Here is a 17,527-nt window from a genome sequence, read left to right as displayed (position 1 = left end):
ACAGTTTGTCCATCAAGATAGATGGTCAGCATCAGGGAGCATGGAAAAACGGGCTCCAGGTGGCTTTTTGTCTGGACCTTACCTCCGTATTTCATTCTCTCATTCCCCCCCTGCCAGAGTTTCTCTGGAACTCACTTTGTGGACTGGAATTCAGATATGTATGCCTCTGTCTTCTGAGTGCTGGGATCAAAGGTGCCCAGCTCTTCAGTTTTGAGGCAGGTTCTCACTGTGCACCCCTGGCTGGCCTGGAACTCTATATGACCAGGCTGTCCTCAGACTCACAAAAACAAAACCAGGGGATTAAAGGCATGGGCCAGCAAGCCTAGCCTTAAGTTTGTATTTTAAAAGAGAGTGGTTTCTGGCTTCTGGGAGAAAGGTCTCATTCGTTGGCTCACATGTTTCTTTCACGATCACATTCATCTTGTCGGTTTCTTGGGAACAATAAATTATAATGATAATTACACGTTTCCTAAAAGGAGGAGAGATGGCCTCAGGCATTGTTCAGCTCCAAGTAAATGACAGGCAGCTATAAATTAGCCTCCCGGGAAGGCAGGTTTGCTCCACTGGCTCCCCAGCCAGCGCCGGCACCTGAAGGTGTGTCAGGGACCCGAGTCCACGCAGGCGACAGTACTTCCTGCAGGGCCTGGAGTGGCCGTGAACACTCATTGCATTCAGAGAGACAGAGGAGTCATTTTCAAAATGGTCATCTGCTGTCATAGAAGGATCAGGAAGGCCAGAGACAGGCGAATCTCTGACCGTTCTTACCACGAGAAGAAAACCAAACCTTGACAGACTCATTCCCGCGGCGCAAGCGTAGTCTTACCCAAGTACGCGAGAGATGACGCACTGGACAGACGCCGCCGGAAAACCGCCCACAGAAGCGCAATTGCGTCTTTCGCCCCTCCCCCGTTCATTCATTCGCTTCCGGTCCTTAACTTCCGGTCCTTCCATTTGTTCTTCCGACAAAAAGATCATCCTGTCAGCTGTTTTCCGTTCCCCCGCCGGCCCGCCTGGTCCCGGACAGCAAGGCACACTGTGCTGGGGCGCGGCGCCCGGGCGCCCTTGCCGGCACCATGGTGAGTGGTGTGGGGAGGGATCGGGAGCATGGGCTCGAGAGGCCCGGGCCAGGATGCGGCTCGGGGTCCTAGGCCTAGTCAGGGGTTCTATTCCCGCCTAGTATAGGTGTTGATTGCAGGAGAAAACTGAGTTGTGGAGCTGAATTACTCTTGGTCGTTCATCCGGATGAAGCACAGTATCTTATAGGACTGAATGGGCCGAGGACCCGCCCACGTGTTCTCAGCCTTCGCAGATAGGAACTTCTCATGAGCAGGGTCTTCACACTTTTGCTTGCCTAGTGTCCGAGACAGAGTCTGGCAATCTCTAGACAGGTGTGCCATCACCGTGACTAGCATAGGCTGAAGTGTCGAGAGGTGATCCTCAGTTTCATTCGCTCAAGAAGTGTACAATGTGCAAATATATCACACGAAGTGTTGGTACAAACAGACGTGGTTACTTTATATTTTCAAAGTGAAATCCTTGTGGGGGCTGGAGAGGTGACCCAGTGGTTAAGAACAATTTCAGTTCCCAGCACCCACAGTGGCTCACAATCATTTGTAACTCCAGTTTTAGGGGATCCAAAACCCACTTCTGAAGTTAGAGGGCACTAGGCATTCACGTGGTACACATACATGTAATAGGCAAAACGTTCATACATATCTATACATATTAAAACTCCCCTTAAAAAGCATACGGATTTGCTTTCAAACCCCTGAGTTTTATTAATATCTTTGAGATCTAGTGTTGAGGTCTGTATAGTCTTATCCACAAAAACCAGCCCATTTTAGTAGATATTTACCCATATGTGAATATCAATGTTTATGAAACAGTTGTTCAGTATATACATAACCATGTCAATATATATACAAAATGTGTACATTTATTCAAATATGTAGGTCTTCTTGCCTGTCTGGGGTACTTTACAATATTAAATAGAAAAAAAGCCACTAATACACTTATTTGGATGATATTGTATACATACATAGTAATAGATATTTATCCTATTAAATATAGATACACAAAAATTTAGGAAGCACATGATGCCATGGAATGATTACAAAGGATGTTTTGGAAGCCACTATAGACTGTTAGTACAGAATCCTAACAAGGAAAGAAAATAGTGGTCTTGAAGCAGCTGTTTCTAAAGGAGGGTGTGTCCTGCCCTCCTTCCATGTTCATTTATCCACCAACTACCTGCCAAGTTTCTTTCAGAGGTGGTTGGAAGGGAGAATCTGAAGGGCAAATTAAATGAAGCTCATTTTGTCAACTCTGTAAACTATGTATCTGATTATCTAAATAACTCATCACAGCATTTTAAGATAAGAGCTACAATATTTGGTGTGAAGATTTTTAGCGAGGCTGTGTCTCTTGATGGTGAGAGGAAGAACTTGGAGCAAAATCCAAGTCCCAAATTCATCATATAGTCTACAACCCAACTGAGAAAAACATGTTGTTTTCCTGACCCTGTGATTTAGGGATCATTGACTTAACATTGATGTGACAGCATTTGCACAAAAATTGCTTTACAAAAACCAGTCTTGTGTACTTTCCTTTCAGTTCCCTTGGCAGGGCACAGCCAGTGATGCTGTTTTCTGGTCAGAGCTGTGCATGGTGGTACATGTGTAATCCTAGTAGGGATGGGAAAGGGATCAGAGAGGTTAATGGATATGATCACAGTACACTTTACACGTGTGTGATTATAAAAAGTAGATAATTTAAAAAATAACAAAAATAGAAAACAATAGAAGTCATAAAAGGTGTTGTAGGGACTGAGGAGTTGGCTTAGTGGCTAAAAAACGCTTACTGTTCTTGCAGAGGATCAGGTTTGGTTCCCAGCATCCATATCAGGTGGCTTACACTGCCTGTACTTGAGTTCCATGGAGCTGATGTTTACTTCTACCCTCTGGCCACTGTACACACATGGAGCACCTATACATAGGCAGGCGCACACGTATGAGTTTGAAAAAAAAATATTAAAGTCAAGGAAAAAACCCCCAGATATTCTAAACTGTTCTCTTCCTTTGTCTCCATCTAGGCCCGAAATGCAGAAAAGGCCATGTGAGTATCAACTTACTTAGGGCTAAAATAGTTGAGATTTAATAATAAGCATAGCACTTGTACATGGTCACTTTAGTAGGAGTCTTTCTAGAAGTGGTTTCTTCTATCCATGTGCTAACATAGCATCCCTGTGTTTGCTTGTGTTTGTTTTTTTTCCATTAATGTTTTCTGACATCCTCTACAACTTATCCTGGATAAACATTTTTTCACCTGTGGATAGGTTGGGGATGGCAGCAAGGGCATCTTTGTTAATCTTCTAACATTTCTGTATATTGCTTATCATAGTAGTCTGATAGAGTTTCCCCACTGTTTATATATGCAGTATAGTTAAGTAGATACCTTAGTGTTCAGAAATGCAGATAGCATTGGAGGCCTATCCCTTGAAATACAAAAATTCTTAACTACTCTGGTTTCCTTATTACTATTTACACTACTGACTTCAGATGTGGTCACAAGCAGACCAGCTGCATCCAGGAACTTGTGTGATAAGAAGTCTAATGGGGTTCTTTGTGTCCCTGGCAGGACTGCCCTGGCAAGATTTCGTCAAGCTCAGCTAGAAGAGGGAAAAGTCAAGGTAAGTGAAGTCTCATCCTCTGGGAAGTGTCAAGCGGAAATGCATTGAAACTCCTTGAGTTGGCTTCAAACTTCCATCTGCTCCTAACTAACTGTACTTGTTGAAGACTTAGTACACTTGAACTTCAGCATGATGTTCCTCTCTTCTGTTGGGGTAGAGTGGTTATATGGCTCCTGCTTTTTCCATCTTTTTTTTTTTTTTTTTTTTTTTTAATCTAAAGTGATGTCTGGGTTCCCTTATTATTGTAGCTCTAATGTTGACAATAAGAAGGTAGAGGGTGGGCCTGGTGAGATTTCATACATGTATGTGTTTATTTTAACAAGACATTTCCTTGAGTAATTATGTTTCCAAATTCTATAGTTCCTAAGAAGAGATTGTAAAGTTAGGGTTAGGAATTGAGTATCTTCTAGCACAGTACTTCAAGTATATTTAAAACATTAAATATTTCAGGTCTCAAGCCTGAATTGTTTGTGGTTGTTATTTAAGTGTGTGTAGAGCCTAGAGACAACATGTGTTACTCTCATTCTTTTTAGGAACGAAGACCCTTTCTTGCTTCCGAATGTACTGAGTTGCCCAAAGCTGAGAAATGGAGACGACAGGTGTGTTCTGGATAAATCTTTTTATCACATGATTATTAACCAGAATTTTAGGTTATTTTTTGAGACTGGATCTTCTTTGTGTCCCTGGATGTCCTTATATATACCAGTCTGGCCTTTAACTCACAGAGATCTGTTTGCCTTCACCTCTCAAGTGTGGGATTAAGGTGTGCACTACCAAATCCCAGCATTGTTTTTGTTTTTTGAGACATGGTCCCACTTTGTAGTCCTGGCTGGTCTAGAATTAACTGTGTAGGCCAAACCAGCCTTGAAAACACAGAGATCTGCCTGCCTCTGCCTCCCCAGTAGTGTGAGTAATGGTGTGCTCTACCTCTACCACACCTATAGTATTTTTGTTAGTTGTGAATTACAGTTTTACTGTGCTTTCAGATATGTTCAACAATTGTGAAAATGTGCCTGTTACTATCTATTTTCCCACAGATTATTGGAGAGATCTCAAAAAAAGTTGCTCAGATTCAGAATGGTAAGCTGACTAATGCTGTACAGTGTTATAGAATACAGTTAGGAGTGGGGCCTCTGCTCTCATTTCTAATGACTAGTAAGACAAGCACATAGGGAATTAGCAAGGTCATTATGGAATGTAAACACTGGCCCAAGTGTTGTGCATGCATGCCAAAGCTGAAAGGCATCCTCACAGCTACACAGCACACAGGAGGCTAAAACAAACAAACAAATTAAATTGTCAGTCAGCTTGACCTGGTTGACATTTATAGGGTAAAGCACCTAATAACATCCCACTTTTTTTTTTTTTTTTTTTTTTTTTTTTTTCTGAGATAGGGTTTCTCAGTGTAGTCCTGGTTGTCCTGGAACTCACTCTGCAGAGCAGGCTGGCCTGGAACTCGGTGATCCATAACAGCTGATGTTTTTCTTTCTTTTAATTTTTAAAGATTTATTTTATTTTCAATTATGCATATGCCTGTGTGTGTCTGTGCATGTGGATGCGGTGCCTGCCGAGGCTAGAAGAGCACATCAGATCCTCTGCAGCTGGAGTTACAGGCATATGTGCTGCCTGGTGTGGGTGCTGGGAACAAACTGGTTCTCTGCAGGAGCAGCAAATGCCCTTAACTACAGAGCTCTCTCTTCATTGTTATCTTTTCTTCTTTATTTAAATAGACTTATTCAGGATGAAGCAGGCCATTTCCAACATAAAGTGGGCTGAATTTGGGCTGATTTATGTATCTGTGTAGGTTGTCACCACAGACTGATTGAGGTTGCCTGTCTCCCTGCAGTGTTCCCACATAACCGTTTTCAGCTTTCCATTTAGCTTTGCCCCAGAAAGGTCTTGCAGGGACTCTTGAAGGTTTTCCGACTGTGTGGTCACCAGTGACCCTCTTACCTTCTTTGCTGGGGTGTCCATCTGTGTCCAGTCCTTAGCCACCATAGTCAGCACTTCCTCCTCTCTTTGTGCTTTTCCTTTGCAGCCGGTCCCTTAGACTATCTGCTTTCTCCAAAGTGCTAAAGCAGCACAGGGTGGTGCTGGCCACTGGTGCTGAAACCAGACCCACTCAGACTTTGCTTGCCTCAGAGACTTAACTGTTGGTACCACCTTAACAGGTGCATTTTAATGGTGGGGAAAAAATATAGAAGTGCTTCCATTTACATCGTTTTGGTTGCTACCCAGGGTGAAGTTTTCTTAAATAATTTTTTTTAATCCTACACTATTGGGAGTCTCTGTTTATAGTACTTGGTCTTCCTTTATTTGGGTGTTGATGACTTTCCTTGTTAATTTATTTATTTTAAAATTTTTATTCTTGAGACAGGGTCTCCCTGGCTAGGCTGGAATTTGCTGTGTTTGCCAGGCTGGCCTTGAACTCACAGAGCTTTGCCTACCTCTGCTTCCTGAATGCTGGGATTAAAGGCATGTACTACCACACCAGGCCTTATCAATTTAAATGAGCAGTTTTAGGTAGTAGACCATTGGGATGTTTCCATCCATTGTAAAGCTATGGAAGTATTGACATTCAGTGTTTTAGGGCATGCCATATTGAAGAAATGACATTAACAGTTTTGTTTCCTAGCTGGTTTAGGGGAATTCCGAATTCGAGACCTGAATGATGAAATTAACAAACTCCTAAGGGAGAAAGGCCACTGGGAAGTCCGGATCAAGGAACTGGGTGGTCCTGATTATGGAGTAAGTAGCCTTTAGTTCCCGTGGTCCCTGAGACATATCTGAGCTTGTTGAACAGTGTGCTGGCTGTGCATTCCTATAGGTTCAGTTCATGCCTCTCCAAGAGGAGCCAGCTGGTATTGATAGAGGGTTTGAAAAAGCAGCTGTTACGTATGGGAGAATGCCTGTGCAAAGGATGATGGCATAATCCTGAAACACTACATGGCTCAGGCCTTGGCCTAGGCAGGGTACCTGTTTAAAATAGCCATGGCCACCTCACATTCTTTTTTGAGCTCCCCAGAGACAGTGCTGTCTGTTGTGGGTTTTTCCCCCCTTAGTATTATGGTTATAGTAAGGTTATGTTATACTGGAACTCACTATGTAGATAAGGCTGGCCTCAAACTCATAGATACCCATCTAGCATTGCTGGGATTAAAGTCTTGCACCACCAGTCATGGGGGGTGGAGGAGGAGGAGGGATGGACCAAGTGGGGAGAACAAAGACTGGAGTGTTGGTGCCCATAGAGGTCAAAGGAGGAGTCTGAGCTCTGGAGCGGGAGTTACAGATCATTGTGAGCTGCCTGATGTGGGTGCTCAGATCTTCTGAAAAGAGCAGTGTATATTACTAAGATCTGAGCTATTTCTCTAGCCCCATAATACACACTGTATACTGCAATCTGTTGCACACAGTGTGCTGAGGACATTCTGTGATGTACTTTGGCATTTTCCATCCTGTCTTAATTTGATGTTTATTATTATTTTTATTTGTTTTTCTTTTGAGACAGTATGTCATGTAGTCAGGTTGGCCTCAAAGTAACCAAGGTTAGCCTCCAAAGTAACTGCTGCCTCCTGCCTCTACCCCCTGAGTGCTGGAGCTTCTAGCATGTACCACTATACCTGGTTTTATGTGCTGCTGGGGATTGACCCTAGGACCTTGTGCAAGCTAGGCAAGGCCTCTACTGATTGAGCTTTAGCTTTGTGCCCCAAGGTATGCTTTTTCTTTTTTCTTTCTTTTTTGGCTGTTTTCCTGTTTTTGTTTTGAATCTAAGCCTCATTCTGTAGCCCATGCTGTATATAGTCCAACCTAGCCTTGGATTTGTGGCAGTCTTCCTGTCTCAGGTTCTCAAGTGCTGGGATTATAGGTATGTACCACCACACCCAGTTTTGTTTGGGCTAGACAAACACTGTGCTGAGCTACATCCTCATCCATGTGGATTTTTCCTTTTGGTTTTTCATTTTTTTTTAATGATTATCTATCTATCTATCTATCTATCTATCTATCTATCTATCTATCTATCTATCTATGTGTGTATGTGTATATGTGTGTATGTGTGCATGTATGTGCCACAATGTACATTTGGTGGTCAGAGGATAGCTTGTAGAAGTCATTTTTTCTCTTCTACCATGTGGGTCCTGGGGAATTGAACTCAGGTCATCAAGCCTACTTCTTTAGCCCCCTCAGTGCAGTGCTGAAATGAGAGGTGTATGCTTCCGTGTCAGGCCTTTTTTCTTTTTTAAACTTGTGTTTTTGTGGTGCTTGAACCAAGGCTGTTTGCATAATAGACAAGCACTGTAGTCCTGATCACTTTTCTAGCCCTGGGTTAATATTTAATGGTTTAGAAAAATCCATTTTTGTATGGGGTGTTTTCCACATGTGACATAATTATCTCAAAATATGTTTGTAAACATAGGAAAATAGGATTATGTGTCAGATCCATGTTTCCTTTTTCTTTCTCAATAAGAAAGTTGGCCCTAAGATGCTGGATCATGAGGGTAAAGAAGTCCCAGGAAACCGTGGTTACAAGTACTTTGGGGCAGCAAAAGACTTGCCTGGTGTCAGAGAGCTGTTCGAGAAAGAACGTAAGTAACTCATGCTTGAGAAAGCATTGGCCTTTAATTCCTGCTAGTGAGAGAGAGAAGTATACTACATGCTACACAGTGTAGGAATTACTGTATCCAGATTTAAAAAAAATACTTTTCAGATTTTATTCTTAATTTTATATTTTTGGAACATGGTCTCATGTAACCCAGGCTTTGAACTCCTGATCTTCCTGCCTCCACCTGCTAGGATTATAGACACCTAGCCTCTGTTTTTAAGACTTTGTTCCGCCTGGCCTCAAACTTGCCTTCTAACTTCAACCTCAGCCTTCAGAATTCTGGGTTTACAGACCTGTGTCACCATGTTGGCTTGTTGTTGTTGTTGTTTGCATTTACTTTTCATCCTTCTTTATTGTAATTAATGAGTGTTTATTGTTGTGAGGGTTTGTATGGTTATCAGAGGACAACTTAGAGGAGTTCTCTGCTTCCATTGTGTGCCATCAAGCCTCATGGTTAGTGCCTGTACTCTCTGAGCCATCTCATTGCCCCATTTACTTTCTTATAAATGTATTTAATTTTTCTTCTGTGTTAAGAATTGAATCCTAAGCCAGGCCGTGGTGACATATACCTTTAATCCCAGCACTCAGGAGGCAGAGGTGGGTGGATCTCTGTGAGTTCAAGACCAGCCTGGTCTATAGAGTGAATTTTAGGACAGCCAGGGCTATACAGAGAAACCCTGTCTTAAAAAAACTGGGGGGGGGGGGGGAAGAAGAAGAATTGAACCCCCTTAGACCTTGTACATGATTGGCAAGCACTCTACCAATGATTGACATCTTCAGTCCTCCACATACATTTTTATTTCTGTTGTAGGTTTTGTTGACATAAGAGTCTTTCAGTGTTACCCAGGCATGTCTAATCTTGTGAGCTCAAAGACTAAAAAGATAGCCTGCCTCAGTCTCCTGTGCCACCATGCCTGGCTCAAGAGCAGTATGCACAAGTCACTCTTACTCAGTATAATTAAGGAAAGCTTTAAGTCCCCTTGCTGCCCCAATGTAGAACTCCAGCAGAGATGACTAAGAACCAGTATCTTCATGTTTCCTTCTAGGCCCCTTTCAAGGCTTATTTATTTATTTTTTTTTCATATTATATGAAAGATCAGTCAGTCTCAGTTGGCTAAAAGTGTACCTTTTCTTTCACGTGATTGTACTTTAAAGCTAGGCCCTGTGGTCAGGCGGAAGGCAGTGTTTTGCTTTAGCCGGTATGATGACCACCTCTTCACAGGACATGAACTGAAGTGGCTGATAAAGTTGCCATTACCAACTATGGGCAGTGAGTGAGTAGAGGTCTGCCAAAACATGATTGTTCGATGCCTGCTCTGACACTCCTTGGTCACCACTTAAGTAGCACTTAAAAGCTACTGCATAATTGGTTGTGAAGAATTAAAGTACATCATAAGGATCATTGTGGTGTGAATTAGCCTTATTTCACCATTCTATTGGTAGTATTGATAGGGCTTTATTTCTAGTTCTCATAATTATCATTATTAGGTTATTTATTTATTTTTTGAGAAAAAGGTTTTTCTGTGTAATTCTGGATGACATGGAACTCAAGAGATCCACCTGCCTCTGCCTCCTGAGTAATGGATTTTGTGATTTTAAAAAAGTGATGTATATGTGTCTGTGTGTGTATGTGCAGGACGTGTGTGCTCCAGTGTGTATGTGGGAGTTGGTTCTCTCCTGCCTTTCTTATTGCTGTGTCTCCTAGGCTAGATGACCCTCAAGTTTTCTAGCAGTTCTGTTTCTGTTTCCCATTGTGATGCAGGAAGTCTGGATTTACAGATAGATGTGTTACTGCATCTGGCTTCTTTACATGGGTTCTGGGGATTGAAGTGAGGTTGTCAGGCTTGCTTAGCAAGCACTTTTAGCTGTTAAGTCACCTCCCTGTTTTGTTTTGAGACAGGGTCTTACTAGGTAGCAAGAAGCCAGCCTGGAACTTATGTAGTCTCTCAAGTGCTAGAATTAGGGATGTTTGTTACCATTTCCTGTTTATTTATTTGGTTAGTAAAGTTGATAATTAAATTTAATTACCAATGAAAATGTTCACACATTTGCATTTTTCCTTAAATTTTTTTGAGATTATATTTTATGTATGTAGGTGTGATGGAGAGGCGATTTTGTAAATATGTTTCTCATACTGGTTTAATGAATAAAGCACTGTTGGCCAATAGGAAAGCAAGATAGGCGGGGCTAGGAGACGAGGAGGAAAGAGGCAGTAAGGAGGAGGGGTCAAGATGGAGAATCTGGAGAAAGCAGTATGCCGGCCTGCTCCCCGGTAAGAGAAATACATAGAACAGCAGAAATGGGTTAATAATTAAGGGCCAACAGCATTGTATCAAATACAGAGTCTCTGTGTATTATTTGGGGCTGGCGCGGTGGCAGAACAGACCAGGAGGCAGGCAGAAAAAACCTTACTCCTTACATGGGTGTTTTGCCTATATGTGTGTCTCTGCACATGCATGCAGCGCCCCTCAAGAGTCAGAAGAAGGTGTTAGATTCATCCCCGTGGATCTGAAGTTAGAGATGGTTATGAGCCATCATGTGGATGCTGGGAACCAAGCCCAGGTCCTCCGGAAGAACAGTGAGGTGGCATAACCTCTGAGCCATTTCTCTAGTTCCCACATTTCCATTCTCTCACCAATGTTAGTTTATAATTTCCATTTGATTTCTCTTTGATAAATACATTCATATTCTTGATAGTTGTCCTTAGTCTGAATTGTTTTCTTCAGAGTGCTCTCCTTTGCCCTTTTATGGTTTCTTGTTCTGTGTATTGATTTTGTGTCAGTCAGCATTGTACCATTTCCTATGCTTCAAAACACTTTGTAAAGGAGCGCTAAAGCTATTTCAGAGTATCCCATGCTGACATTTCTAATATTAGGTTAGGTTATCCCTAGTGTTTTCACTGTTGTATGAATAGTTCTGGGATATATTTCTCTGCCGATAAAACTTTATTATGAACTTGTGGTTTGAGGGTATTGCTAGAAGGTGCTTCAGATTGAACCTGGGGCCTTGGGCTTGTTTAACACAGTTCATCATTTATCTAAATCTCCAGTTCTAGTTATTTAAATCATGTAGGTTCCATTTATTTATTTGTTATTTATCTGTTTTTATAATGTTGAGGATTGAACCCAGGGCCTCCAGCATATGAAACAGGGATTCTAATCATTGGCTTATACCCTTAGCCAAAGATAGACTTCTTTAATTAACTTCTATTCATTGGACCCAAACTTCAGCTTTAGGAAAGATGGTTCCACTCTCTTGATCCCATATATGACATAGAGAAATGCTGACTTGGTGGCATTTCCATGGCCATGTGTCATTTGTGGCTCTAGCACTGTATGGAGAAAAGATTTGGCTCAAGGATGATGCTGACGGGAATCCAGCTAAGTTGCTGCCATTTCTTGTAGCCCTTCCTCCTCCCAGAAAGACACGTGCTGAGCTCATGAAGGCGATTGACTTTGAATATTATGGTTACCTGGATGAAGATGATGGAGTCATTGTGCCTTTGGAACAAGACTATGAAAAGAAACGTATGTCTTTGGGCATGTCACTGTAGCTGGCACCTGGGTTCTGTTCTCTCCCTTAAAAAGGATTTAAAACAGTGCATGATACCAAAAGCTGGCTTTTATTGTTGCTAAGGGTCTTCAGTGGGCTGCTAGTGATCTGACATCTGGATGGCAGGTGAGGGAGTCAGGTCATGCTGGGCTCAGAACAGCAGGTGAAGTCACAGATCTTCCTGTTTCTGGGAGGTCACTGTCTAGATCTTCTAAGCTAGCTTTTGTTGAACTTGTTTAGTAGCACACATGTCAGGAGCTTTTAGATCTGCTTTTTGCACAGCTGACAAGCTTACTGATGGAGAGGGTGGTATCTGTACCAGTGAGTGCTTCCTTCCTTGCAGAGCACACCATGCCAGCTTGAGATGTGTGTCCATATCAGTACCCACAGGAATTTGGATGTGCATAGTGAGGGTGGGACCCAGCATGCGTGTATCCTTTCCTTTTTCATGTGTGTATGTCAGTCAGCCACTGGAAAGTATTGGGAAACATTCCTACAAAAACTGCCTTGCACCTACTTAGGCCTAGAGGAATTGTATGACAGACAGTCCTTTGTAGCCATTTTTCACCCTCCAGGGCAGAATCAGGATGTCCTTTTCCAGAGGGAAGATCTTGGCCTCCCAGCCCAGTGAAATGTTTTTAAATAACCTTTATTCTCATTTGTCTTCAGTCAGGGCTGAGCTGCTGGGAAAATGGAAAGCAGAGAGAGAGGCTCGGCTGGCAAGGGGAGAAAAAGAAGAGGAGGAGGAAGAGGAAGAGGAGGTCAACATCTATGCTGTCACCGAGGAGGAGGTACTGGCATGGGTCCTGTCGGTGCTTCAGAGTAGACCAGGGAGGAGGCTGGGCCGTGGCTCAGAGCCCAGCTTCCTCACCTCCAGGATGGCTGTGATGACCCTTTGCAGGAGTACAGGGAGGGTTCCAGACAGGAGGGCTAAGGGAGCCTTTGTTAGCTTCCTTCCAACGGATTAATTCTCTTGAATAACGTGGGACAGTTTGTAAATCCAGTTGAGATCACATAAGCTTTAGTCCATGACTTCAGCACTTCCGTGGCTCACAGAAGTAGTCTGTAGTAGTCTTCCACGCTCATTTCACAGATGGAAACAGGCCCATGTGCTTCTGCAGAGGCTTATGACCTGTGATAGGGCTGTGGTCCACATCTCTCATGCAGAGCCTTTGGGCTCCAGACTCTTCTGTTGTCCAGCGTGGCCTTGCTGCTGGGACTAATCAGAACACATCTGATTTGCTGTTCTGAGATGAGGCAGATTTCCCATGTACAGTTGATAGAACTTGCTGTATGTTACTGGCAAAGAAGCAGGTTTGGAGACAGGTTTGATGACTTAGTGAATGTGTAGCAAGATATGGAGATTCCTGCCTACGTCATTTTAAATAATTTAGGCTTTGTTTGTTTGCTTGTTTTTGTGGTACCAGGGGAAGTAACCTGCCACTGAACACCATCTCTAGGTCTCTATTTTGAGATAGAGTTTCACTAAGTTGTTCAGACAGGCCTTAAAATTGCTCTCCTGGCTGGGCATTGGTGGCACATGCCTTTAATCCCAGCGGAGGCAGAGAAGGTAGATCTCTGTGAGTTCGAGACCAGCCTGGTTTACAGAGCTAGTTCCAGGACAGCTAGTGCTGTTATAGAGAAACTGTCTCAATAAACCAAAAAAACAACAACAATGAAAATTGCTCTCCAGCCCCACTGTCCTTTTTTGTTTTTTTGAGACAGGGTTTCTCTGTATTGTTTTGGAGCCTGTCCTGGCACTGAGATCCTCCTGCTTCTGCCTCCCGAGTGCTGGGATTAAAGACGTGCACCACCAATGTCTAGCTGGTGCTTTTGTTTTTTATTAATTTTGGAGACAGGCTGACTGGCACTTGAAGTGGGCCTCTTGCCTCAGCTTCCCAAGTGGAAGGTTAAAGGTTTGTGATACCAGGCCTACAGAGGTGTGAGTGCTTATGTGCACAGTGGTGACTTGCTCATGGGTTGTATGTTTGTCTTCTTCAGTCTGATGAGGAAGGCAGCCAAGAGAAGGCAGGGGAAGATGGTCAGCAGAAGTTTATTGCTCATGTTCCGGTGCCATCGCAGCAGGAGGTAGGCTGGATGCTATGCCCAGTGGAGCCATTCCTCCAGCTTGGCTCATCTTCCCGGGTGTTCCTTGTCCTTCCATCCTACCATGCAGCCTTTGATCCTGACTGTAGCACTCATCGTGAACACAGAGGGGTGTGGGAACCGTGAAGGTCAGAACCCTCTAGACAGAACTGACAGCATGAGCTTTGACTGAACTTTCCCAGAGGGAGTAAGTTCAGTGAGAGTCAGACTTGTTGACTGTGTCCCTGTAGGTATTCCCTGCTTGGGTTGTGGTAGAGGTGGAGGCCTTGCCAAGGGCTAACTTCTTCACTGCTGGTGTTCACAGATCGAGGAGGCGCTTGTACGGAGGAAGAAAATGGAACTGCTCCAGAAATATGCAAGTGAGACCCTGCAGGCACAGAGTGAAGAAGCCAAGCGGCTCCTGGGGTACTAGGATGAGCCCTTCTTGGACTCTGGGAGATCTGGTGGTTGTGCTTGTGACCCACCCTGGGCCTATCATCCTCATTGCTACCCTAGGTTGTTGCTAGGCTGGCTAAGTGCTGGGGGCCCTGTGCCTTTCTCATCCTTCATCTCTTCTCCCTCCTTTTCTGGATATGTGAGCTGGCCTGATGGTAAGGTCCTGTTCCTGACTTTCCAGTAAGCTGTCAGGATGCCGAAGACTAACCATCACCTTTTACAGATACCTTTTGCTACCATATGGATCCATTTATTTTTATTTTGGAATGTGTAAAATCAACTCTGTCTGAAAGTTCTGCCTTGTACTATGATTTTGGGAAGAGAGAAGGATTAATTAGTAACCAGTATTAAAAATGAATGCTTCTTATTCAAATCATATTCAAATCCAGAGACATGTTCTCTGGAAGATGGTGTGTCTGCCCTGAGATGGGACTCCACTGTCAGCAGTAGAGACGCCCCCTTGTGCTGGGCACTGCTTCACTTTGTCACGGTCCCCTCTGTGTGACCGCTTTTCCCTCTCCTGTCTTGTGGACAGGAATTCTAAGTTTGCAACTTTACTATTATAACTTGTTTCAGAGAAAGCTGCTTTTATTAAAATTTTTAATAAGGTCTGTGCTTGGACCTTATCCTGTGGTGTAAGTAGGCTGAGATGGTGCGACGTCAGTCATGGAAGGCACGGAACACTGCAGGGGGTGGTGGGGAGTCGTGTAGAATGATTGTGGTGCCAGGCATCATACAGATCCCAAGGCTCCACCTGGCATGGGCATACAGTCAGATTATTTACAGCTGAGAATGGCTATGTGCTGGCCTTTGTGGGTACACATTATACACCCTAAGTAACTGAATCCAAAGCTCTACTCTGAGCTGAGTCTTTGCTACCTAACGGGAACCTCTTGCAAGGTCTCTTAAGCCTGAGCAGTGTGAGCTGCAGGCTTCCTGTTCTGAGGATGGTGGGAGCATCTGGATGGCCAGTGGCATAGTAAGTGGCAGGGATCCAACCCAGGCTGAGGGAACAAGGGCCCTTGGTTTGGAGAAGCTTGTTCCATGGAAAGAATGTAGGCTCTTTAGGGGCTAGGAAGAGTTTGCCCGTGGGAGCAACATCATGGAGGATGGCAGAGCTGTGTTGCTGTAAGTGGCCTTGTTGGAGGCGCATCAAGTCATGGCTGTGCTGCCTGACTCCTGTATTAAGAACATAGGATATCATGGTTGGTATTTGACATCTTTGTGCTAATTTTTTTCCAGGTCTATTTTTGATTGGGGGCTTATTTTTTGGATTAGCTTTGGTGACACATAAGGGAAGTTAGAGTGTTGTTATGTATTTTAAGATAAGTTTAGAGAGAAAAAAGACACAAAAGAAACAAGGAAAAGAAGGAAGAGGGCACAATTGTCTTTTTAGCCACTGGGGATAGGGTGGGGGAAGCTCTGAAACACACAGAATGGTGATTATGGGATATCTGCTATTTATCAGCTACGATGATGTCACCATGTGACAGTGACTATTAATATCCATTCAGCTCACCCACCACTAAGTTGCTTTAAATCCAGAGGCCTGGAAAGATGGCTCAATGTTGTCATTGCAGAGGACCTGGGTTTAGTTCCCACCACCCACATAGGGTAGCTCATAACTACTTGTAACTCTAGTTCTGAGGTGTGCTTCACTACTTCCTGGCTAATTAAATCTTATGTTAAAAAAAAAAGTTCTCCCGGGTGTTGGTGGTGCACACCTTTAATCCCAGCACTCGGGAGGCAGATGCAGGCAGATCTCTGTGAGTTTGAGGCCAGCCTGGTCTACAGAGTGAGTTCCAGGAAAGGCTCCAAAACAATACAGAGAAATCCTGTCTCGAAAAACAAAACAAAAAAAGTCTAGTGTAGTACTTGAGATATGGCTCAGTGGTTAAGAGCCATTGAGTAACTTACAGAGGATCTGAGTCTGTGGTTATGGTTCAGAGTCATAAGTGACTCTGTGGTATCCAGTTCCCTCTTCTGGCCTCTGCAAGCACCTGCACACATGTGACATCCAGACATACACACAAATAAAAAATAAGATCTTTAAATCTTTGGGTTACTTAAGTTTGAGGTATGCTTTATTTCAAAATTTGCATTTGAAATAGGACTTAATATTTTTATAGGAAAAGTAGTTTATTGAGTATAATTTGAATTGTCCCATCTCAAATGAGCATAATGCATTTTAAAAAAAATATGCCACTGTACTTTTAAAAAAGTTACTGCCAAAAGAAAGGAAGTGCAGATTGGTAAAATGTGATTTACACAGCATAGAATACTCTCCCAGAGCTGAGCTGGGCTGGCAGTGGGGTGGCACATGCCTTTAATCCCAGCACTGGGGAGGCAGAGGCAGGAGGATCTCTCATTTTGAGGCCAGTCTGGTCTACAGAGTGAGTTCCAGAACAGGCTGCAAAGCTACATAGAGAACTCTGTCTCAAAAAAATAAAACAACAACAAAAGAATATTCTCCTCGAAAGTGTACATTTTAGTGGTTTTTTTTTTTCTTCTCCTTTTGGTGTGTGTTGGGTGTGGTATATGTGCATGTATGTGTGTGTGTTGGGGAGGTGCCTGTGCCTGTGTATGTATGGATTAATAGGTAGAGGTCAGTGATTGATGTTGGGTGTCCTCTATTTTTCTCCATTTTTTGTTTGTTTGTTTGTTTTTGTTTTAAAGACTGTCAGAAGGGCAGTGGTCATGTACACCTTTAATCCCAGCACTCAGTAGGCAGAGGCAGGTGTTATCTCTGAATTTGAGGTCAGCCTGGTCTACAGAGTGAGCTCCAAGGACAGCCAAAGCTACACAGAGAAACCTTGTCTCGAAAAAACGGGGGGGGGGGGGGGGGAGGAGAGGGGGAGGAGGACAAACTCTCATTTGAACTTGGAGCTTGCCATTTTGGCTAGGCTAGCTGGCCAGGCCTCCAAGATCCATCTGTGTCTGCTCTGCTTAGCTCCGTAGTTACAGTTATGCACATCACCTGACATTTTACACTAACATTGGAAATCCAAATTCTGGTTCTCATGCTTTCCCAGCAGGCATTTTATCTCTAGTCTATCTCTTCAACCCCCATTCCCCCATTTTAATGATTTTAATACATTTCCTGAGTCATGTGTCCCTCACCCATAGGCACAGTGTTTTTATTTGTT

At 43.4% G+C, this 17,527-nt stretch overlaps 1 protein-coding gene across 1 annotated transcript; it reads left to right on the top strand.

Annotated features, from left to right (window-relative positions):
* The first annotated feature begins 991 nt into the window (after positions 1–991).
* Positions 992–14,989, top strand: Isy1 (ISY1 splicing factor homolog). Its single transcript, XM_051203336.1, has 11 exons — positions 992–1,076; positions 3,092–3,114; positions 3,637–3,688; positions 4,222–4,287; positions 4,726–4,768; positions 6,324–6,436; positions 8,154–8,271; positions 11,693–11,815; positions 12,510–12,631; positions 13,842–13,928; positions 14,251–14,989. Exons 1-11 carry the CDS (start codon positions 1,074–1,076, stop codon positions 14,356–14,358), a joined length of 858 nt encoding a protein of 285 aa, XP_051059293.1. The 5' UTR covers positions 992–1,073; the 3' UTR covers positions 14,359–14,989.
* Positions 14,990–17,527: the final 2,538 nt, after the last annotated feature.

This window comes from Phodopus roborovskii, unplaced genomic scaffold, assembly GCF_943737965.1.
Source record: "Phodopus roborovskii unplaced genomic scaffold, PHOROB, whole genome shotgun sequence".
In the NCBI taxonomy this organism is placed as follows: Eukaryota; Metazoa; Chordata; class Mammalia; order Rodentia; family Cricetidae; genus Phodopus; species Phodopus roborovskii.
This window is presented reverse-complemented; position numbering and strand designations above follow the sequence as displayed.

Coding starts and splice junctions, on each gene's coding strand:
- Isy1 (XM_051203336.1), top strand. Junction 3,689..4,221: donor TAGAAGAGGGAAAAGTCAAG/GTAAGTGAAGTC, acceptor CATTCTTTTTAG/GAACGAAGACCCTTTCTTGC. Junction 13,929..14,250: donor CGGTGCCATCGCAGCAGGAG/GTAGGCTGGATG, acceptor TGGTGTTCACAG/ATCGAGGAGGCGCTTGTACG.